The sequence below is a fragment of the Bactrocera tryoni genome, chromosome 1 (genome assembly GCF_016617805.1).
Source record: "Bactrocera tryoni isolate S06 chromosome 1, CSIRO_BtryS06_freeze2, whole genome shotgun sequence".
NCBI lineage: Eukaryota > Metazoa > Arthropoda > Insecta > Diptera > Tephritidae > Bactrocera > Bactrocera tryoni.
In genome coordinates, this window is record NC_052499.1 from 32,212,433 (window position 1) to 32,231,375 (window position 18,943).

Genomic DNA, 18,943 nt, shown 5'->3' on the forward strand with positions numbered 1-18,943 from the left:
CATGTTCAATTTTGAACATTCTGCCAGACAACAAAAGTGACTTCCAGCCGCAGATTTTAATCGACGTTTGGTTTTTAGTTAGTCCGTTTGCTTTAACGCTGCCATGGTATTAGTAACTCCCAAATGGTTGTTACTACATCTGCTTTTCCAACTGGATCTATTATGGCTATTTCAATAGTTTTATTTACGTCTTTTTTATTATGGTCCTTCTCCTTTTCTTTATCGCGTTGCTTATCCTTCTCCACTTCAGGTTTCTTTGATACATCGTCCTTTTTTGTATCAATAGTTTGTTTGTCGTCTCTCGTCTTAGAAGTTGTGTCTCGTATCTTCTTGTCTTCATCTTTTTTTGTTGTATCCACACGTCTTTTGGCGACACTCCGACTGGCATCCGACGATGATGACATTGTTGCGTAGCCATAACAACTTGTACCCGGAGTTCGGGAGTTGATGACCACCTTGGCTCCGATAACTTTGCCATATTTAGAAAATATAGTTTTCAGATCACTGGCTCTCGTTAATGAAGATAACCCAGATACTAAAAGATTACGTGAAGGTTTTGTCAGCTTTCCTGTGGACGACAATTTTGTAGATGTATTCACTTTGTCATCCTTCTGCGAAGTCTTGTTTGAAGATGATTTTTGTTCACTAATGTCTTTATCCTTTTTGTCGCCGGACTTCTCATCTTTTCTCTTTGATTTATCGTCATCACGCTTGCTGCATTGGCGTTCGTCCTTACTGCTGCTGGATCCACCCTTGGATGTTCTTGTGTCCTTCAAAGCTGCAACCGTTTTTGTACTCTTTTGCGCTGAATTCCTGCCGGTATTAGCACCTTCTGCATCGGTGCATTTTTCCTTTATGTATTTTAGTGAAGTAGTAAAATCTTCCTTCTGTGTTTTAGCATCATCTTGCAAAATATGATCAGCTACTTCAGTTTCGTCTTCAAACGATTTAACCTGGACTTAACTTTCCCACATTTTTCCAAAATGTGAGCCTGCCGGAAGAGATAGATGACAAGTTACCAATTTAGTTGGTTGTTCCTCAGTTTTTGAAGTTCTTCAAGTGATTCTTCTTCAACTTCAACTTCATGTATGTTTTTGTCTTCCTTTATTACTTCTGCTGTTTCTTCCTTAGCTGAAGACAGATATATACAAGGTAGATAAAAGATTGGAACTTTTGTACATTTTAAATCCGAGTCAAAACGGTACAAAATTTCAGGTTCTTATTTTATTGCAAAATCTTCAAACAGGACATCACGCTGAAGAGAAATATAACTAATTTCGGACTCTCCTTTTTGTAATCTCGCTATACAAAGTTTGAGATTTTGGAAATACTCCGCCGTTATTCCAAATATAAATTTTCAACTTCAGGAAAAATTTTTGAAAAATAATTTGTGTGAAAATTGTGCATTTGAAGAAACACAATTTTCAAATGTTTAATATGATCACTTTTTATTGTAGTGATTTGGTGGAGATCTTCCATTACTTCTCTGAGGAGATGAATTTTCCTCTTGAATATGAAGATTCCAAGATCCAAATCAAATGTATGTGACTTGTATTTATTTGTCATGTTGCTGCTTGTTTTTCTCCAAAGAAATCGTTGGAGGTATTTGATTTGGTCGCCTAGTTGACCTTGCTGTGCCTCGACTCACAGCCGCTGAATATTTCTTGGATAGCAGTTAGATCACTGCGTTTAGTCTCTGCTAAAACGGCTTATGCGATCGGTTTTAATGCGGGAATATACACCCGTCTTACAATTATTATTTTTATTTTGTCAATATGCGGGAATATACACCCGTCTTACAATTTAATTTTGCCTGTATTTGTATTAATAACAGGGCTTTTTTAAATTTGGCTCAGCTCTTTTTTTTTGTTTTAGGCTCGATAGGACCAAAATGTTAATAAAGGTTCTAATATGCGGGAATATACACCCGTCTTACAATTATTTTTTTATGTTGCCTGTATTTTAAATACAGGACTTTTTAATTTTGGCCGAGCTCTTCATCCGGTTCGAAGGACCAAAAATGTTAATAAAGGTTCTAATATGCGGGAATATACCCCCGTCTTACAATTATTTTTTTATGTTGCCTGTATTTTAAACAGGGCTTTTTTGTATGTTGCCTGTTTTTTTAAATAGAGGACTTTTTGATTTTGGCCGAGCTCTTCATCCGGCTCGAAGGACCAAAAATGTAAAAACTCAAAAAAGATTATTTATTCCTTACCTCTGGTGGGGGGAAATGAAAAGACCTTCATTGAGTGAGAAATATTTCATTCTGATTTTATTTTTTTTTTTTTTTTTTTTTGAAGAGATGTGGGGGGGAAATCTTCTAAAGACACCCTGGCGGGTAGTGTCGGATTCGCTTGATGCGCCTACCGACTAAAACCCCCCCACACTGGTTGCCAACCATATGGTTATGAACCTAGAAAATAAATTGCGGGAGAAGGAGGAAGATTCAGTTGCGAGCGGCGGTGGCCCTCAAAAGAATCTGACGCTAATAAGCGAAGCTCGAGGTTTTGGTTAGGTGGGAGCGGAAGGATTTGTCAGGATACGTGGCCTTCTAAAACGGTCGGTTTTCTTGCACCTGAGAGTGGCAAGACAGTTGATGCTGGGGTTTGCGTGGGATGCAACTGACGCCCGGAGATTTCCAGCGTAAGAAATAGCTGCCGATTGAATGGAAGGGAGATTTGTTTCCACTAGGATCTGTTTGTTTCTAACATACCACGAGAAACTAAGGGCTGATCTGAGTAGACGCATGTATGTGGATTGAAGCCTGGACAGTTGTCTGGGTGAGGCAGAGCCCCAAATAGGGATGGCGTAGGAGCAGATGCTTCTAATGATGGCATTAAAAGCTCGCTTTTTGGTGCTTTGTGAAACCTTTTTATTGGTGGAAAAGGGTTTTAATGCGCCGAAGGCTCCATTGGCTTTACCTCGAACTGCTGTGATTTGTTTCGTCCAGGTTAGCCGCCTGTCGAAGACAACACCGAGGTATTTCGCGGAAGGGCTCCATTTGATGGGAAACCTATTTACCAAGATTTTTGGTGGAATGTGTTTCCTCCGTGAAAAGAATATTGCCTCTGATTTGGTTGTGTTGATGTCGAATCTCCACAACCAGTACCAGTCGAGGACGGTGGGGATGAATTTATTGAGGGCGGATGTGCTGAAGTTAATTGTACGGGAGGCGTACAAGAAGGCGACATCATCTGCATATTGTGCTGTAAGGATTTTCTCCTCGGTTGGGATGTCGTAACAATAAATGTTGAACAGCACTGGGGAGAGTTTGGACCCCTGAGGAACTCCCGCCGTGATCGGGTGAGCTTCGGAGAGCTCACCATTCACCCTAGCAGTGATTTGCCGGTCAGACAGGAAGGATTTAACTAAGCCAATGAGGTATTGTGGGAAATTTAGTTTTATTAGCTTGTAAATAAGCCCATCATGCCAGACCCGATCGAATGCTTGTTTACAGTCAAGCATGAGCATAGGGATGTGTCTTCCTTTGTTGAGGTTGTTAGCGACAAATTCGGAGACCCGCAGAAGTTGGTGTGCGGTGCCGTGTTGCTTTCGAAACCCATGTTGGAAGTCGGGAAGAATTTTCTTTTCCGAAACAAATTTCTCCAGTCGGGAAAGAATTATGCTTTCGGCTACTTTGCTGAGGGTGCAGAGTAGGCTGATGGGGCGATGGTTTGCCGGATCGCTTAGAGGTTTTCCCTGTTTGGGAAAAAAGACGATTGTGGCGGCTTTCCAGGCCGGAGGAAAATATTGGAAGCGCATCATCGCGTTTATGATGTTGTTTAGGGCAACAAGGTGTTTCCGCGGTAAGATTTTCAAGACGCCGTTACCGATACTGTCGTGGCCTGGAGCTTTCCGGTTTTTGAGGGAGCGGATAGCCTCGGAGACTTCTTTGGGGGAGGTGGGCTGAAACTCGACCGTTTGGAAGGTTGTGCTCCGGACAGTTGCTGACACTTCTTCGTGAAAGGAAGAGAATTTTTGGAGGCTTGGAAAGGGGGAGCATTGGTTTTTTAGGGATTGAGCAAAGACGTTGGCTTTGTCCTTGTCTTGTGGATAAGAGATCCCGTCTTTAATTAGGGTGGGGAGGTGAAGTTTACGATTTCTTAAGGATCTGATAACCTTCCAGCAACTTTTAGGGTGCTGTTCGGCTTCAGCGATGTAGGAGTTGAAGTCTTCAGAGCTTCTTTGGAGGAGGAGAACCTTTAATTCCCTTTGAGTGGAGTTTAAAGTTTGGCGTAGCCGGGGGAGTCTGTGCTTTTGCCAGAGTTTGCGAATTTTGTTTTTCCTGGCGATGAGTGCTCGGATACGTAGGGGAAGATTATTTCGGTTTGTGGTAGCTTCTATTGAGGAGGTGGCTGAGATTATTGAGCTTTGGATTTCCTCCGTTAGACTTGCGACCGCCTTATCAAGATCAGCTATGGAGTTGATTTGGGTGCAAGTGAAAGCGGAAGTTTCCAACAAGAATTTCAGGTGGAGGAAATCGGTTTTGGTTTTTAACAGAGGGAAAAGTAGATGGCGATTCGCGAGCTCCAGGTAGACCGGGGAGTGGTCTGACCTGAGCTCCGGGAGAGTCCAGGGATCTCTGTTGTGGGTCGCGTTTTTTGTGAGAAATAAGTCCAGGGTGCTTGCTTTGAACCTGGGATTTGTAGGGTGGTAGGTCGGTTCGGAGGGAGCTTCGATGTAGAAGTTGTGTTGGAGAGACATTCTCCAAAGGGTTAATCCATTAGTATTATTCGTAGAACGATTCCAAATCCTATATTTAGAATTGAAATTGCCTGCGATAATGGTAGGGGTGGAGGAGTTGAAGAGGGATGAAATGTTGAGAGGGCTTTTGTCAGGAGGGATATAGAGAGTGATGATCCTGTGCCTGTGTGAATTGAGAAATACATCAATTCCTACAACCTCGAGTGTTGAGGGGCCAGTGTTGGCAGCTAGGTGGTGGATAGAGTTCTTCACACAGATGGCGACACCGCCCCCTTTGGAATCTGGTCGGTCGTTTCTGTAGATTGTGAAGTTCGGAATATAAAGGGATTTTTTGGAGTTTAAGTGAGTTTCGGTGATGCAAACGACATCAATGGATTTGTCTTCTATTAGCTGGATCAGTTCGATCCTTTTGGAAGTGCAAAGCCCGTTGGCGTTCCAGTTTAGGATTATCAAGTCACGGTTAGTTCTTGAAGACGGTGGACAAGAAGTCCCGAAAAAGCTTCTCTAAGTGAGCAATATTTGGGACAGGATTGGGCGTTGTGTTTTTGGTTGCGTTTTTGGCAACCTCTGCGTATGAGCGAGTGGGCCCTTGTGCTCGTGGTTGGGGTTGGGGTTGAGATGGTGGTGTGGTCTGTGCCGCGGGGCGGGTAGCTCTTTGTGGGAGAGCCTTGGTAGTCTTTTGGGCCTTTTTTGGAGGTCCGGGTTGGTGTTTTTGGGGGGCTTTAGGGCAACCCCGATAGGTGGCGCGATGAGCGCCCTTGCAATGAATGCAGGTGGGCTTCGCGTTTTTCTGCTCTTTGAGAGCGCAGGATGCCGTGGCATGGGAGCGACCGCAGAAGGCGCAGGCCCATGGAGCGTGGCAGTAGTTTGCCGTGTGGGCGAAATTCAGACATCGGAGTCATTGCGGTATGACTTTGGATTTCCGCTTTGCCTCTACTCTGACGCTGAGGCCAGCGATTGCTTTCAGGTCAAAAATCGCCTTCGCCGAGGAGTGCGAAGGGTCAAGGTTGACCGTAATCAGGGGCCCTATTTTTGTGCCCCTTCGCATGCGGTGAATGCTCTTCACCGCAGCATTTTTCATCCTCAATTCATTGAGGATGGTTTCGTCATCGAGGCATTCGAGGACGCCTCTGATCACGACAATCAGGTCCTTGTCTTGATGGAGCTGATTTGTGGTATATGGGATTTCGTGCCTTTCCAGGGCAGAAGTGAGCTCCCGAAATCCGTCAACGGTTTCGGGGTAGACGATGATGGCTTCCAGATACCACTTTAGCCGATCTGATTTTTATGTCTGCTTTGCGCAGACCGGAGCTCACCTTCTCCCACGATTCCTTCTTAAGGATTCGAATGGGAGGAGGGTTTTTCTCCTTAGGGGGGGTTAGATCCTCACTTTCATCGGAGGAGGATGACGAAAGGAAATCGTCAATTACGACGGTTTCAGGGGGGGATGTGGTGCGGCGCCGCTTTGGGATTTCCCGTTTGGGTTCTTCCCGTTTGGGATTTTCCCGTTTGGGTTTTTTCCGGCGGCGAACTTCGATGAATACGGTGTCATCGGGTGGATCGATGCTCATTTGAGCGTTTTCGGGAGAAGGAGAGATGGTAGCGTCGTTGGTATTTTCGTTGTTGTTGGAGTTGTCGTTGGGATTGGAGTTGGTGGTGATGGAGGAGTTATGGTTGTTGAGTATATGCTCTACTCTGAGCAGATACTCGCGGAGGTCCTTAACGAGGGCGGCAAGCTCGACCTCGCTAAGAGACGCAGGGTTTGGGAAATTCATCGCTGAGTTGTCACAACTCGCGATGTTATTCCCTTTCACTATGTTTTTTGTTTTAGTGTCAATTTTCACTGATTTTTCACTGTGCACTGCACTAAACACTAAACACTGCACTGTAATATTCACTGCACTGTGATGTTCACTGCACTGTTTTGAATAGGTTGTTTGTAGCTAAGCAGGCATACGGCCTTGCTAAGCTTGTGTGTTTGGGTTTGTTTGCGCTACCTGTGACCGTTTACGTTGCTGTCTGCTGTAAGACTGATTTTTTGTATTTTTTGTATGTGATTTTATTGTAAATATTGTACACCTTATATACTATTTTAAGTCTTACTTATCTAGTTAAATATATGTGTATGTACGACACACCACATGGGGTTGTTTTCAACTATACAATGCAATACATGTGTGTGTGTGTTTGCTGTCATACAAGATCTTAAGATTTTTGATGAAGAATACGGATACAATAACCACCATAAGGGTTGTTTTTCTGTATTGTATTCTTATTACATATTTTTTCTTTTATTTTATTTGATAAATTGATGTCCAAGCAGTCCATTTGAGAAATACAAAATGGTTTAAGGTCGTTTTCATCATTTGGTTGCATGTGTAAAGCAGGCGGATATAAAAAAAGCTGCCTTATGCCACAGACCGATATTTGGAACCCATATTGCATTTAGGTTTTTGATGATGTTTGCCTTCAACCCTGCTATAGCAGGTACATCTGTCGTTTGAAGCTCGCATAAATGGCGTATTTTGTTAATAGATGGCACGACGAAACATAAGGAAGGTGAACTACAAAGTTGTAGTTTCTTGGAAATTACTTCAAAACTGCTGCATAGTTCCACAATTTGTTGCAGTGTTGACATATCTATCAGCATCAATCGTTGGCTTTCTTGCTTCTCTTTCAAAATTTCGTTGATGCCAAACCAATTGTCTACTATAGACTTAAACATTGAGAAGTTTGAGTTCTAGCGTGTCGGGCAATAATTTTTTAATGTAGTTTGTAATAGATTCTGTAAATTTGATTTTTTAAAAAACTTAACATTTTTTTTTGCACTTTTCAACAAGCTCGGTTGCCTCCAAGGAATCAGCAAGCAAATTAGCAAGCAGCAGCCATTTGCTTGCTTTTTTTTGCAATTTAATCTTGTGTTATTCTCTAAAGCTTTCAAAATATTAGCACCTCTGTCTGTCACAAACTTAATTTGATCCATATTGTTAATGCCGAACTCACATAACAATGGGCTCAATTTTGCATAAATATTTGCAGCTGTAGATCGCTGGAAGTCCATAGATTTCAAACCCAAAAGTAGATCGTACAACTGTGAATTTTTTTCATAGTGCATAGTGACTCCTAAAAAATTCCTATGTACATAGTTGTTGGCCCACATATCTAATGTGACGGTTGCTCTACCACTATTAGCAATGTTGGCTATTTCCTCTTTAATTTCAGCCTTTTTCTCATAAGCTTTCCTTTGAGTAGCTCGCGATATCGTTGTTGCATCAGGGAGCATGTCTTCTATATCTGCATTTTCTCCATATTTTGCTCCAATACTTAACAAAAATTTTACGAATTTTCTAAAGCCAACTCCATTAATTGCTGAGAATGGTTGGCAGTCCTCAGTAATCCAGGCAGCTTTTTTTCGAAGAATTTTTTGGAAAATATTTTAAAATATTGTTACAGGATTGGCAGTATATAAATCCATTCAAAATAGAGCCATCCTCTTTAATAATTTCAGATAATATATTCCAAACATGGCTCCTTCCCTTATGTCGGGCTGACAATGTGTAGGCGTTTGTACGTATTTTTTCTAAAATATTTTCTTGCTCCATATCGACGGGATGACAAATACATACTAAAATATAAGTTGTGTACCAAATTCTTAGTGCAATGCATGTGACGCATAAGCTGATCGCGAACAAAGCATACAAAAACAATATACATACCAGAGAACTGCAAAACTCATTTTTTCCTTGAATCAGCTCATTCGCAAAAGTTTCTATTCAATTCCAATCACTGAGCGAAAGTGAGCTAAACATTTCGTGAAGTGAGCAAACGTGAGCAAAGCATTTCGGACCGAAGGCTGACATTGTACGCGAATGAGCGGTTCGGTAACATGAGCTGATTTTTACTCAATGCTGTGTTTCGCTCAGTGATTGGAATTGAATAGAAACTATTGCGTATGAGCTGATTCAAGGAAAAAGTGAGTTTTGCAGTTCTCTGGTATGTATGTACCAATGTGTGCAGCTTCCGCGTGACATATGTACATACAATATTTTTTTATTTTTGCACATTACATTTCTTTCTTTTCATTTGAGCTAATTATTTATTACATACACATTTATGTATATGATTCAATTTATATACATAGTTACATAAATATATAAACATACATATATTATTTATTTCTATATTTTCCGCGCTACATATACATACATTTATGTGCGATTAGCGACAGCGTTGCCAGAAAACGCAAAAGCTTCGGAGATAGCCAAATGTGATAACTGCCGGAATCAGTATGAGTTGACAAAGGGAAAAAATTCAAAAAGAAACCAGCCAGGAATTTCAAAATTTATACTCGACAGTGACTAATTGCATATCAGTGTTAAAAACACAAAATATCTCCACAGAATCGTGGGACCCCATCATAGTAACTATTTGTGCAGAAACACTCCCTGATGCTGCGTTACTACGATGGGAACAATCACTTGTAGAAAGAAAAAAATGCCCACATGGGAACAAAAGAAAGCATTCCTCACTGCGCAATACGACATAGCTGAGCGAATTGACAACAAAAATATAAATCTAAAAAATCATCAAAATGACTCAAGTAAAAACTTGTTCAAACCTCAAGCCAGCAATAATATGCAATTCAATAGACACGTTAATAAAAGTCACACTTTCGTGTCAAACCAAACTAATAAATGGCAACCATTATGTGAAATTTGTAAAGGAGGTCACAACATAAGATCTTGCGAGAAATTTAAAAAACTTTCCGTTTCTGACAGGAACAATCTTGTCAGACAACATAAACTTTGCATCAACTGTCTGTCGAATGCTCATACGACAAAAGACTGTGACAGCAAATTGAATTGTGTGTACTGTCAACGAAGACATCACTCACTGCTTCATATTACCAACTTTCAAAATATGAAGCAAAATCAATTTCAAACAAGTAAGGAAGGGCTAAGTTCGGGTGTCACCGAACATTTTATACTCTCGCATGGTAAAGAGATAATCGAGATTTCATTATCCGTCATTTATGTACATATTTTTCAAATACCGTATTTGTGTAAAGTTTTATTCCGCTATCATCATTGGTTCCTAATGTTTATACTCGTATTATACAGAGAAGGCATCAAATGGAATTCAAAATAGCGATATATTGAAGAAGGCGTGGTTGTGAACCGATTTCACCCATATTTCGTACACGTCATCAGGGTGTTAAGAAAATATTATATACCGAATTTCATTAAAATCGGTATAGTAGTTCCTGAGATAGGGTTTTGTCCATAAGTGGGCGACGCCACGCCCATTTGCAATTTTAAAAAAAAGCCGGAGTGCAGCTTCCTTCAGCCATTTCTTCCGTAAAATTTAGTGTTTCTGACGTTTTTTGTTAGTCGGTTAAGGCACTTTTAGTGATTTTCAACATAACCTTTGTATGGAGGTGGGCGTGGTTATTATCCGATTTCTTCCATTTTCGAACTGTATATGGAAATGCCTGAAGGAAACGACTCTATAGAGTTTGGTTGACATAGCTATAGTAGTTTCCGAGATATGTACAAAAATCTTACTTCCAAATATGCCCCTCCCTAATGCGATCCTTTGTGCCAAATTTCACTTTAATATCTTTATTTATGGCTTAGTTATGACACTTTATAGGTTTTCGGTTTTCGCCATTTTGTGGGCGTGGCAGTAGGCCGATTTTGCCCATCTTCGAACTTAACCTTCTTATGGAGCCAAGAAATACGTGTACCAAGTTTCATCATGATATCTCAATTTTTACTTAAGTTACAGCTTGCACGGACGGACGGACGGTCGGACAGACAGACATCCGGATTTCAACTCTACTCGTCACCCTAATCACTTTGGTATATATAACCCTATATCTGACTCTTTTAGTTTTAGGACTTATGTGAACAAAACTATAATACTTCTCCTTAGCAACTTTGTTATGAGAGTATAAAACCACGGGGTTGGTCGCTACAACTACATCAAGTAGTCCCGAAACCTCAAATCCCGAAAAAGGAAGAACAACCATGTTGCTCTAAAGCAGCAAAATTCAAGCGCTTCATTCAGAAAATGAAAGCAAAATTCTTTTACCCACTGCGGTCATCACCATAGAACATAAGTGTGATTTGTTCAAACTAAGAGCACTAATAGATCAAGGATCTCAAAGATCCTTTATATCATCAAAGGCTCAAAATCGGCTCCAATTGCCAATAAAACATTCAAATTTCCAAATTTCGGGAATGGGAAATATGCCTAATTACCATAGTATCTCCAAATGCGGATATTAGAATAGATGCACAAGCCATCGCTCTACTGCAACTTACAAATTTGCTTCCAAGCTATGAAGTAAATAAAATACACTGGGAAAAACGCTCACATCTCAAATTAGCAGATCCCAATTGTCATACTTCATCACAAATCGACATATTATTAGGCAGTGACTTAATACCTCAAATGATTCTTGGAAGTTATAGAGAAAATTCCAATAAATTGTTAGCCCAAAATACAATCTTTGGGTGGATTATAGTGTACAAGTCCCTGAAAAAATCAATTCTTTCACCACACAAGTGGAAAATATCTCAAACGAGTTCTTAAATAATCAACTTAAAAATTCTGGGAAATAGAAGAATTACCCCAAATCACCCAAATTTCGAAAGAAGACCAGGCATGCGAAGCCTATTAAAAGTCCACAACAACAAGAAACGAACATGGTCGTTATGTTGTCCGACTACCATTCAAACCAACTTTTCCTGAAACCATAGCTCTAGGCCACTCTAGAATATCAGCAGTCCAGCAATTTCTGGGCCTGGAAAAAAGCCTGATAAAGAAAAGTGAGCTTAAATCGGCATACGATAATGTGATGGACGAATATCTTGACCTCAATCATATGGAAGAAGCTGTACCATATGAAAAAGGTAGATATTTATCGTTTTAGCTGCCACATCATGGGGTAATAAGACCTGATAAAATTACAACAAAAGTACGAGTGGTTTTCAATGCCTTAAAGTGTACGAGCTCAGGCAAATCACTCAATGATGTACTATACACAGGGCCAACATTACAACCCGATCTCATGTTGCTAATTCTAAATTGGCGCATGTTTAAATACGTTTTCAATGGGGATGTAGAAAAAATGTACAGGCAAATTCTGGTACATGAAGATGACCAAGATTTCCAACGTAAGTATAGTCTTCCCCTAATCAAGTAATAGTCCAATCAGCGACTACAAACTTAAAACCGTCACCTTTGGCATCAATTGTGCACCCTATTTGGCCATTAGAACATTACATGAAGTGGCACAAACAAATGCAACAAATTTGCCTTTAGCATCTTCTGTGTTGCAAACCCAAACGTACGTGGACGACATACTATCAGGTAGCCACAGTATCGCATTAGCATGCGAATCACTATCGCAAGTGATCAAAGCATTAAATTCTGCAGGTTTCCCCCTAAAGAAAATTACTTCAAATCACCCTGAAATTATAAAAGACATTAAGAAAGAAGACTTATTAGATACAGACTTCCTTAAATTTGAAAAGGCTAGTACAACCAAAACTCTAGGGATTCAATGGAATGCGATAACGGATCAATTCTCATATACAATTGAGTCAATATCTGATATGTCCGCCATTACAAAACGTCAAATACTTTCCTCGGTGGCAAAACTTTTCGACCCCGCAGGATGGCTTTCGCCAATAATGATTCAAGCTAAAATCCTCATTCAAGAATTGTGGCAAGATGGCACTGAATGGGATGAACAGGTAAAACCTTTACGTTTAGCGAAATAGGTTCAATTTGCTAACAACTTACATACCATATCTGAAATTCGAATCCTCGATGGGTAAATTTCATCCCTAACATTAACGCAGAATTATATGGTTTCTGCGTGATGCCTCTGAAAAGGCTTATTGCGCAACAGTTTACGTACGCACTCAGTACGATAACAAAATATCCTCACACCTCTTGTAGCCAAAGCCAAAGTTGTACCTTTGAAGACACTCAGTCTGCCACGGCTTGAACTGAATGATGCTCTTCTGTTAGCAAATATAATTTCAATAGTCCAAACCCATCTCAAATTAAACGATCATAAAATGTATCTTTGGTCAGACTCAGAGATAGTTTTAGCATGGTTAGAAAAACCACCCTATACCTGGAAGACTCTATGTATCTAACCGAATATCTCAAATCTTAGACTTAGTTGGCCCAGCAAAATGGCACATGTTGCAAGCAGATAACCAAGCGGATCTTGGGACAAGAAGCTGCAAGCCACTGCACCTCAGCAGCACTACACTCTGGTGGAACGGTCCCACATGGCTAATTAACAGAATCACAAGAATTCTTGGCAGCCCAAAGCCTCCTGCTCGGAATATCATACCTCCGGAAAGTCGGAAAATAGAAAATTTTCTTATCACTCCAGAAGAGGATGATATTCTCCACAGATTTTCACTGTTCCTAGAGCACTAATGGCCGCTTATATTAACCAATTCATTCAAAGACTTACACAAAAAATGAAAGGAGCTCCAAATGATCTCTGGGTACAACTAACGCATTCCGACTTGCAACATGCCAAGGTCAGTCTAATACTATATACACAAACTCGCTATTTCAGCAAAGAGATATCAAAGTTGCTTGAAAAGCGACCTCTCGAAAAGGGAAGGTCACTTCTCGTTTTAAATCCATTCATGGACTCTAAGGGGTTTAAAAAAGGCAAATGGAAGATTAGCTTGGAACTCCAGCCTTAGTTATAACGAACGACATCCCATCATTATTCCAGAGAAATCCCGTTTTACTTACCTATTTCTAGCATATCTGCACCAGCTTACACTGCATGGTGAGAATCGCTTAATGCAACAAATGGTCCGTCAAGAATTTTATATACCGCGACTAAAGCCACAAATCAATAGGACGATTTTCATGTGTAAACCATGTACCATGTACAAACACAAAATGCGTACGCAGATCATGGCAGCTTTACCACCTGAACGCTGCAACTATGCTCTACTCTTTACCATCACTGGGGTTGATTTTGTTGGACCTTTCCAGATAAAGGCCTCCATGTTAAGGTCTTCTTAATTTAGAAAAGGGTATGTGGCTGTCTTTGTATGTTTTACGACAAAGGCAGTACACCTCGAGCTTAGTTCAGATCTGACTATTGCGGCTTTTCTTGCAGCATTTGTACGTTTTGGCAGACGACGTAAATTTCCTTCAAAGATAATGAGCGACAATAGGAAAAACTTTATCGAAGCCCAAAGAGCAACAGAGCAGGAGTTTATAAACTTCATGAAAGAAGTCTCCCCTGAAATTGTTAATAAATATGCACCCCAAGGGATCGATTGGCAGTTTATACCTCCATGTTCTCCACACATGGGCGGACTACTGAATCAGCAGTAAAAAGCTTTAAGTCTCATTTAAAGAAAGCGGCTGGTAGTCATAAATTTAATTATGAGGAGATTACTACATTACTCACTCGTATCGAAGCCGTGTTAAATTCAAGACCCATATCATCCCTCTCGCAAGATCCCTCCAATTTCACAGCTCTTACACTAGGTCATTTCCTCAAAGGAGCTCCTTCACGAATTCAGCCACAGATGGAAGGAAGACTATCTCAAGGATCTCCATAAGAGATATCGATGGAAAACGGCCCAGAAGGAAACCTATGCAGGAGAATGCGTCATCATAGAGGACGAATGCCTTCCTCCAACAGAATGGCGACTAGGCCGCATTGAAAAGTTTCATCGAGGACCAGATGGTCACATACGAGTAGTCGATGTTCGAACAGAAACCGGCATATTAACTCGACCAGTCACTAAACTGTATATTCTTTCCAAACAGCGAAGAACAACTTCAACCAAAACCGTAAAATAACTCGCAAAATTAATCGAAAAATAATAAGTCAATTCCGCTAGTTCGAAATTAACCCGCTTTATAATCCGTAGATAAAAATAAACTCAAACAAGCGCGTTGAAGATCAACATATTCCACATATCCATACATATGTATAGATACTTATGTAGCTACAACAACTACATCATAACATTATAAATAAAATCAATTTAATGCAATCTTATATTCCCATAGAAATGGACGTAGAGGAGACCCAAACCACCTCCAACACCGTAAGCTCCGAAATTGCTGCACCCAAAGCGTCGACTGCACCCGTTGCCGCCCAAGGACCAATGTTATGCGCCCACCGCCATCCGCCGCATCAATCAGGGGAACAGAGAAGAGCAGCCAATGGAGCCGCAGGGGCCTCCATGTATGCAGTCTGCGCCATCGCCCACACGTCCTGAAACGATGCACCATCTTTCAAAGTATGAAGCCCGCTCAACGACAACAGGTTGAAGGGCCCACGGGCATTGCATGACCTGCCTGGCAGATGACCACGCCACCGATAGAGTGCTGGGCCGACGGTGCCGTCAATATTGTCAAAGGCCGCACCACACTCTGTTCCACCGATTTCCCACACGATCCAATCGCACCAACTCCCGTACCAGACCACGCAGCGATCCTATCCGGCGACGACGACGCACCCAACCAACCACCACACGTACACGGCCATTTCCGCCACGCCACGCTCATCGCCAGCAACAACGACGTTCAACAGGGTTGAGCGCTGCACTTAGTACACTACAACAGCTGCAGAGGCTCCTAGCCGATTAATTCGCCTAGGGGGGCCGGGATGTTCACATGAGCTATGAACTGCAACATCTCCCATCGCATCACCTCCCGTTACGTCACATCACATCACATCACGTCACGTCACAACACCTCGTCACACAACAGTTCACAGCATACACCAATACACACACACGCATCAAACACAGTGCTTAACACCGATCATTACTACAACACTATAACACAACAACCACACGATTATCAACGAGACGACTCGTAATCAGCAACTATTCACCACCATTTTAACCGCAACAATCACCGCAATTTCTGTTTTTAACAAACCGCCAAGTGACGGGAGTGGCGGGAAGCACCGAGTTCGCCAACAGTGCCCAACAGTGGACTTTGTTCAACCAACCGTAGTTATATAATCGTACACAATAAAACAATATTATATCCTGACACATTATAGTGGAATAAATTTTATATTGAGTGTGAAAATCAGTGCTTTTTATTTTCGATCTCATACGTATACTATACCACGTAAGTATACTAGTGGCACGCGTTAACAAAGGTGTTTGCTGACTCCCGGGGAAGTGCGTTGTGATTAGTACCTCCAGAGACTCTTTTGCCGAGGAGGTCCAATCACTTCCCTCCGCCCTAATGGTAGGCAGTATTAATATGGTCTTTGGATAGCATTTTTATCCAGTCTAGCGGCTTCTCTGTAACTTTCTATCGATGTGCAGAAAGATCGCCATGAGTCTTTTTTAGCTTTCCTGACTGCTTTTTTGTATTCTTTTCATAATATCTTTATATGGCTGCAGGATTTTGGTTCTAAAACTCTCATTGAAAGCTTCCTTAGTTGTGTTCTCAAATTCTGAGTTCACTGTTCCACCAAGGAAGAGACTTACTCTTTTTCAAAACTGTTAGAAGGAGTAGATTTATTAAAAGTTGTGGTTAAGATTTTTTCCAACTCTCTATTTCTGAATCTAATTCCTCAGGATTTCTGATACTCTTATTGAAAAGTGGCATTTTGTTACTATACTGGTAAATGTTCCCCATGCCGTTCTTCTAGGTTCCGGTATGTGAGAGGCGCACTGTACTTCTCGCGGATGCTGAAAAGTATCCAGGAGTGATCCGACATGGAAGGCCATCGGATACCCTCCAGTTATCCACAACGAGACTGTCTGGTGTCTGTTGATAGCGTGAGGTCAAGCACTTCTTCCTATCCCGGAAACCTATCCGAGCTTGGGAAAATGAAAGTTGGCTTATCGCCCTTGTTGCAAATACTTAGATTACTATTCAAAATATACTGCAAGAGTGACTCACCTCTGGTGTTTATACTGGAGCTACCCTATACGGTGTGCCTTGCGTTTGCCTCATACCCTATTAGGACATCATCCTTCCTGTTCTCCTTCTTTACTAGTCTGGTGAGCGGGGCCGGTGGTATATCTTCGTCATGGGCCAAGTAGGTTGAGACCAAGAAGAAGGGCTTTTCCTTCTGTTCCACCTTTGCCACTGTGATATCTGCTGTGCTGTAATAAGGACAAGGAAATGCATTTATACTTTTATTGATAAGAATGCATGCCCTAGGTTTACCTCAGTTCCGTGTGTAAAACAGGTTATGGTTGCTGCTGTTTAGCCCTTTAATGGTATCTTCATTGACCCAGGGCTCCTGTACTAGGCTGATGTCGATGCCCCCCTCGTTCACGAGGGTTCTCAGATTCGCTGTAGCACTCTTCGAGTGCTGCAGGTTTATCTGTACGCATCTTCTGTTATTGGGCACCTCGGGTTTCTTCGATGCCCACATTCCTTAGCAACTGGCTGGCGTCGTCGACCTTCTTCCGAGTCGCGTTCTCTTCGTCAGCCGCTTTGTCGCCTTGGAAGATTTTTAGTCTGGCTCCTTGCGGATTCCGAAGCTGATTTCAGAAGTCAGTCTTCTTCAGAGCCTCAATGGACTTATCACAAATGGCCACTTAGTATTGCATATTTGCTTGTTTTTTACTAGGTTTTCCTCCTGATTAGCTGCCACTCATCTATACCAGGTATAGATTTGTTCTGCAGCTTAATGCACCTCAGGAGTTTTTCGCCTGGCTCCTCTAGAGGGGGTAACCAAATACGAGCACTAGGTCTCTTCGGAATGTCCCTGGCGGGTATAAGTTTCCAATTGAGGCCTACAAAGGCGTTACTAATTATAGCAACACTACCCGTCAGGAAATCTAGCGAGGCCTGGTCCGCGCACTTGATGACCCTGCAGCCCCGAAGCTGTCTCAGAGGAGTCAAACTCCGGGTGACCCGCAGATTTCGAGTACATATCACCATACTCCGACAATCTGGACGTCGATCTCCACCCATCTTTCCTGTATTGTGCTCGGAGAGGAGGAATTTCCATCTGCGATTTAGCCACCTGCATATCCCTGGCTGCATAGCGAAATGCCTTGCCGTTGTTGTGCTGTTGTGTTCACCTTCACTCCGCCTCGGTTTTTGGGCTGAGTTCCGTGTACTTCTGTGATGGAGCTGATTTCTTTTCTGAGAAGTGCTCTGTCGTTTGCTCTCTTCCTGAGGTTGTGATTGCTTCCTTTTCAGGTAGAGGAATATAGAACTCTTACGATAGATTTGAGGCGCTTTGTTTCAGAATCATCAACTGGGTACCGGCTGCCTGGTCTTTGGCTATCTTCCCTAGTATAAAGACTGCCCTCTGGTACCGGTTTTTCCTCAGCTGATTCTGGGATTTCTTGCGCTTCTTTTGCTCTCTCCTTTAGCCGCCCAGTACACTTTGGTTGGTGCTCATGGCAGTCTTGGAGGTGGACGCTTCCTCCCTTGTATCTGGGGTTTTCACTGCTGTATCTACCGGTATACTTTGATTGGTATGCCCGGTAGTACTCTTACTCGTCTCTTGGCTGGAGGCAAGTAGTTCGTCTTCTTCGGATTCGCCACACCAACTTCAAAGGAGAGTTAATGTGTGAATAACAGTTAATTTTTATATATTTCTTATGTTTGGTAATATAATATAATTTCATATATGAATATGTTTTTATATACATACATATGTATATGAGATACTATCATAATATCCTAAAAAACTTAATATATTACAATAATATTGTATGTAAATTATATTTCTTCATTTAAATTTTCATACGCTTCCACATAATAGGTTGTCAAAAAAGTCTTTGTATTTTCGCTTCAGTTAGCGATGAAAGCGCGTAGTTCTAGTTTTATTCGTCGCATCGGGTCACGCTATACCTTTTTGGAAAGCTCATTTCACGAGCTAACACGTATTTCTTTTAAGTCGTTCGTGAGTTATAGCGTCGCAAACATGGAGCAAAATAAAGAGAAAATACGGCATATTTTACAGTACTACTACGATAAAGGCAAAAATGCATCTCAAGCCGCCAATAAAATTTGTGCAGTTTATGAACCCGATACAGTTTCCATTTGCACCGCACAACGATGGTTTCAACGTTTTCGTTCTGGTGTAGAGGTGGTCGAAGATGCGCCACGCTCCGAAATTGGTCGAAAGAGACCGGCATAGTAGCAGCCGTAGCATCGGTCAAGAGCTGGGCATGAGTCATCAAAAATTCATTTCAATTTCAATAAAAAAAAAAAATTCAATAAAAGT

General features: G+C 41.6%; 1 protein-coding gene across 1 annotated transcript; it reads right to left on the reverse strand.

Annotated features, from left to right (window-relative positions):
- Positions 1-92: 92 nt before the first annotated feature.
- LOC120766645 (SAFB-like transcription modulator) lies at positions 93-6,482 on the reverse strand. Its single transcript, XM_040092265.1, has 2 exons — positions 6,024-6,482; positions 93-953 (listed from the first exon to the last, which is right to left on the reverse strand). The coding sequence occupies exons 1-2, from the start codon at positions 6,480-6,482 to the stop codon at positions 93-95; spliced, it is 1,320 nt and encodes a 439-aa protein (XP_039948199.1).
- Between the last annotated feature and the right edge of the window lie 12,461 nt (positions 6,483-18,943).

What these genes read in the sequence shown, in the direction of transcription:
- LOC120766645 (XM_040092265.1), bottom strand. Translation starts at nt 6,482, where the DNA reads ATGAATTTCCCAAACCCTGCGTCTCTTAGCGAGGTCGAGCTTGCCGCC. An exon ending in AGAAGGAATCGTGGGAGAAG is followed by an intron (nt 954 to 6,023) that starts GTGAGCTCCGGT and finishes AGTTAAGTCCAG; the next exon opens with GTTAAATCGTTTGAAGACGA.